The 5343-nt window shown below is 61.0% G+C and overlaps 2 protein-coding genes across 2 annotated transcripts in view; both read left to right on the forward strand.

Annotated features, from left to right (window-relative positions):
- Window positions 1-1114, forward strand: part of CARNS1 (carnosine synthase 1) — a 4397-nt gene extending 3283 nt beyond the window's left edge. The window contains exon 5 of the mRNA XM_026051239.1: window positions 914-1114. Within this exon, the coding sequence (XP_025907024.1) occupies window positions 914-1114 (201 nt within the window). The remainder of the gene's footprint in view (window positions 1-913) is intronic.
- A 2863-nt stretch (window positions 1115-3977) lies between these two features.
- RPS6KB2 (ribosomal protein S6 kinase B2) overlaps window positions 3978-5343 on the forward strand; it is a 6269-nt gene continuing 4903 nt past the window's right edge. Inside the window, exon 1 of the mRNA XM_026051238.1 lies at window positions 3978-4131. Coding sequence (XP_025907023.1) covers window positions 3978-4131 — 154 coding nt within the window. The remainder of the gene's footprint in view (window positions 4132-5343) is intronic.

Consider the following 5343-nt stretch of genomic DNA (forward strand, 5'->3'; position numbering starts at 1 on the left):
CCCCATCCCCTGGCAGCCCCGTCCCCTGTCCCTCTCTATCCATCCCCGACACCCCCGTCCCACCGAACCCCCAAACCCAGACCCCGCATCCCTGTCCCCTGCCACCCCCGTTCCCTGCCCCGTTGCGCTGCCGTCACCTGGCACCCCCAACCCTTCCCGTCTCATCCATGCCTCCTGGCACTGCTATCCCCCGGCACCCCCCAGCCCCTTTGTCCCCGGACCCCGTCATTCCCTGGCACCGCTCCAAGCGTGGCCCAGCTCGGCACCCTCCGGCGCCCCAAACCCTGCCCCGCCACCCCCTGTTCTGGGCGGCTGCAGGGCCCCCCATGCCCGGGCCACACGGCGTGGAGCCCTCGGGGACGCCCAGCCCCACGCTGTCCTTAGCGCCCTGTCCCCAGCGCCATGCTCGCCAGGGCACAGCTCATGTGGGGCAGGACACCCCACTGGCACCCGGCACRCCAGGGTGCAGGGCCAGCACGTGTGGCCCGAGTGGCCCCTGTCCCAAACACGTCCTCCCCGAGGAGCCTCCTGGAGACCCTGTGCCAGCAGTGGGAGCCGCAGGTAACAGCAGCCCCCGTCGCTGCTGGAACCTGAGGCGGAGCGGGAGCCTGCCGCAGCGCCCGGCTCTGCGCCCCAGCACCCTGCAGGAGCACCGGCCACTGACGCGCAGCCCGTGCAGTCCCCAGGAGCTGGCAGCAACACTGCGACCTACAGCCGCACACTGCCTGTGTGCCCCCACTGCGACCTACAGTCACACACTGCCTGTGTACCCCCACTGCCCTGCAGCCACGCTGCGACCTACAGCCGCACACTGCCTGGGTACCCCCACTGCGACCTACAGCCGCACACAGGCTGTGTGCCCCCACTGCGACCTACAGCCGCACACTGCCTGTGTACCCCCACTGCCCTGCAGCAACACTGCGACCTACAGTCACACACTGCCTGGGTACCCCCACTGCCCTGCAGCCACGCTGCGACCTACAGCCGCACACAGGCTGTGTACCCCCACTGCGACCTACAGCCGCATACTGCCTGGGTACCCCCACTGCGACCTACAGTCACACACTGCCTGTGTACCCCCACTGCCCTGCAGCAACACTGTGACCTACAGTAGCACACTGCCTGGGTACCCCCACTGCCCTGCAGTAACACCGTGACCCTACAGTCACACACAGGCTGTGTACCCCCACTGCCCTTCAGTAACACCATGACCATACAGTCACACACAGGCTGTGTACCCCCACTGCCCTGCAGCCACACTGCGACCTACAGTCGCACACTGCCTGGGTACCCCCACTGCCCTGCAGTAACACCGTGACCCTACAGTCACACACTGCCTGTGTACCCCCACTGCCCTACAGCAACACCGTGACCCTACAGTCACACACAGGCTGTGTACGCCCACTGCCCTGCAGCCACACCGTGACCCTACAGTCACACACAGGCTGTGTGCCCCCACTGCCCTACAGCAACACTGTGACCCTACAGTCGCACACAGGCTGTGTACCCCCACTGCCCTGCAGCAACCCTGTGACCCTACAGTCACATGCAGGCTGTGCACTCCCACTATCCCATAGTACCACTGTGACGCTACAGCCACACACAGGCGGTGCACTCCCACCACCGTGCAGTACCACTGTGACCCTACAGTCGCACACCGCCTGTGTGACTAGGTGACCGTGCAGTACCACTGTGACCCTACAGTCGCACACCGCCTGTGTACCCCCACTATCCCGCAGCACCACGGTGACGCTACAGCCCCACGCCGGCTGTGCGCCCGCCCGGCCCCACAGCCGCACCGGCGGCCCCGCTGCGGGATGCGAGCGGCTCGTGCGGCCCGAGGGGCGGCTCGGGGGCTGCTCTCTCCCGGGATCCGGGCTCTCCGGGCCCTTCATCCGCACGCCGTCACCGCCAGCCCCGGGCAGGTGACATTCCCCGGTGACGCTGCACAAGCGGTGACATTTGCGCCTGAACCCCTGCCCTTTGGCCGAGACCCCTGCGCCGCAACCCGATCGTGGGCCGGGCACGGCGCCGGCGGCCTTGCCCCGCGCCCGTGCCCGCGGCGAGCCTGGCGCGCTGCCCGCGACACCGGCTGTTCCCGCCCGGCATGCCGGCCGCCCGGCTCCGGTTACCGGCGCGGAGCGGGCTCAGCAGCAGCCGGGGCAAGGGACGTGCCGGGGCTGGCGCGGGGCTGTTGGCACCACGGGGTGCCAGCGGGTACCACCCGGGACCACCCCGAATCGCAGAATCCCGGGATGGCTGAGGTTGGAAGGGACCTCTCCGGATYGTGCCGTGCAACCCCCTGCTCCAGCGGGGACACCCGGAGCATGGGCGCATCCGGGCACGCTTGGAGACCTCCAGAGCAGGAGCCTCGCTGGGCACCTCCACAGAAAACCACCAGCAAGCCCGTGGCCACAAAGAGAAAGAAGTGTCCCGGCTCCAACCCGCAGCGTCCCGGAGCGGAGGCAAAGAGCGCCAAACAGCGCGGTCCGGCTGCACACGGGCTCTCCAAAACAAGCGAGCACACGCAAAGTCCTCCAAAAGCCCCGAAAAGCCACAAAGAGCTCCCCGAAGCCCTCCAAATACCCCCAAAGATCTCCCCTAAACACACACCGGAAAAATAAAAAGCCCAACACAACCCAGCAGGGCCTGAATAGGATAAAGTAAAATAAAGTAAAGTAAAAAAAAGTAAAAAAAAGTAAAGTAAAGTAAAGTAAAGTAAAAAAAAGTAAATTAAAGTAAAGTAAARTAAAATAAAATAAAATAAAATAAAATAAAATAAAATAAAATAAAATAAAATAAAATAAAATAAAATAAAATAAAATAAAATAAAACAAAACAAAACAAAACAAAACAAAACAAAAAATAAAATAAAAATAAAAATAAAAATAAAAATAAAAATAAAAATAAAAATAAAAATAAAAATAAAAATAAAAATAAAAATAAAAATAAAAATAAAGTAGAATAAATTTTATAAAAGACAAAGGAGTCCAGGGCAGCCCAGCAGAGGCCAACAATGTCCTGGCAAAGCCCAGCAAAGCCTAGAAGACCCCAAATCCTGTAGCAGCCCTCAGGAATACCGGGCTTAGAGACCAGAGGGTCTGTGGACACAAATGCTTTCCTTTGGCTGAGGAGGATGGGGTTAGAGATCCCTTAGGCAAACTCGACACCCCCAAACCCGTGGGCCCTGACGGGATGAACCTGCAAGTGCTGGGGGAGCTGGTGGGCATCCATCATCTCTGAAAGGACAAGGAGAACGGGAGAGGTGCCCGAGGCCTGGAAGAAAGCCAGTGTCATGCCAGTCTTCAAGAAGGAGAACCCAGGGAACTAGAGGCCAGCCAGCCTCGCCAGCATCCCTGGGAAGGTGATGGAACAGCTCATCCTGGTCATCCTGGACATCGCATGTGGAAGGCAAGAAGGTGATGAGGAGCAGTCAGCATGGGACACCATGGGACTCACCAAGGGACAATCACGCTCAACCAMTCTGACAACCTTCTGTGATGAGATGCTGGGTAGATGAGAGCAGTGGAAGTTTTCTGCCTTGACTTGATGCATGCTTTTGACACGGACTCCCATAACATCCACCTAGGCAAGCTTGGGAAGCCCAGACGAGCAGGCAGCGAGGTGGACTGAGAACTGGAAGACAGGCAGAGCTCACGAGCTTGTGCTCAGTGGTGCAGGTCGTTTGGAGACCTGGAGCCTGCGATGTCCCCCAGGGGACAGCGCCAGGTCCAGGCTGGTCCAGAGCTACAYGCAGGAACTGAAGGCCCCCGCAGCAAGTTTGCTGGTGCTGCAAAGCTGGGAGGAGAGGCTCATACACCCAAGGGCTGTGCTGCCRTCCAGAGGGACCTGCAGAGGCTGGGAAAGACTCRGAGAGACCTGGAAAGCAGCTCTGCAGAGCAGGACCTGGGAATCCTGGCCTGGGTTATATCCGGGCTCGCACGAGGCAGAGCATTGCCAGCAGGTGGAGGGAGGTGATGGCGGAATGCCTCAAGTTGGACGGGCCCTTTGGAGACYATCTAGTTCAAGCCACCGCCTACTGCAGCGGGGTCACCTCGAGCGCGTCGCACGGGATCGTGTCCAGGCAGGCTCCAAACATGCCCAAGGAACGAGACTCCACAGACTCGCTGGGTAGCCTGTCCCGGTGCTCTGCTACGCTCACATTAAAGAGGTTTTTCTTCAAATTCAGGTGGAACTTCCTGTGCGCCGGTTTGTGGTCGTTGCCTCTTGTCCTATCACCGGTCACCACTGAAGAGAGCCCGGCCCTGTCCTCTTGACACCCTCCCTTGGGGTGTTTGCACACACTGATAGGGAGGCCAGRTGTGGAGTGCTGGGTCCCCGATACGGGAGACGTGGAGCTACCAGGGACAGTGGAGCAGAGGGCTCCTAAGSTGAGGAAGGGCCTAAGGAAGCTCTCCCATGAGGAGAGGCCAAGGCAGTTGGGTGTCTCCAGCACGGAGAAGAGGAGGCTGAGGGGGAGTCCTAGTAAAGTGCTCCAATACCTGGAGGGAGAGGGTAGTGGGGATGGAGGCAGGCTTGCCTATGAGGTGCCCAAGGACAGGGGAGAAGCAATGGGCACAAACTGAAACATGACTGAAMAATGCCCCCGCTCCGACTGTCTAGGGCTGTACTCTATGAATTTGGAGGTCTTTTCTAACCAGAATGATTCTGTGGCTGAAACCTGGGRAGCTCCATCGGAACATGAGGGAAAACTCGCTTCCCGTGAGGGAGGCTGAGCCCTGGGCCAGGCTGTGCCAAGAGCTGGTGGAGYCTCTGTCCCGTCTAGTGCAGGGGTGGGGAAAGGCCGAGGGTGAGGGGACAGGGACGGGGCTGGGGACAGGGACACAGTCCAGCTGGGGATGGGGACGGCGGTGAGGGGACAGGGACTGGGCTGAGGACGGGGACACGCGCTGGGGACAGGGACAGGGGTGGGGGGATAGGGACCGGGCTGGGGACAGGGACACAGACCAGCAGGGATGTGGATGGGGGTGAGGGGACAGGGACCAGGTTGGGGACAGGGACACGCGCTGGGGATGGGGACGGGGACGGGGGTGAGGGGACAGGGACTGGGCTGGGGACGGGGACACGCGCTGGGGATGGGGGGACAGGGACCGGCCTGGGGACATGGACACGTGCTGGGAACAGGGGTGGGGGGACACGGAGAGGTGATGAGGGGACAGGGACGCAGGCTGGGGATGGGGACGGAGACAGGGGGACAGGGATGTGGGCTGGGGACACGAACACGTGCTGGGGACAGGGGTGGGGGGACAGGGATGTGGGCTGGGGACAGGGACCGGGCTGGGGACAGGGACATGGGTGAGGGGACAGGGACCGGGCTGGGGA

This window comes from Nothoprocta perdicaria, unplaced genomic scaffold (assembly GCF_003342845.1).
Source record: "Nothoprocta perdicaria isolate Ctin4 unplaced genomic scaffold, notPer1 scaffold_734, whole genome shotgun sequence".
Lineage (NCBI taxonomy): Eukaryota > Metazoa > Chordata > Aves > Tinamiformes > Tinamidae > Nothoprocta > Nothoprocta perdicaria.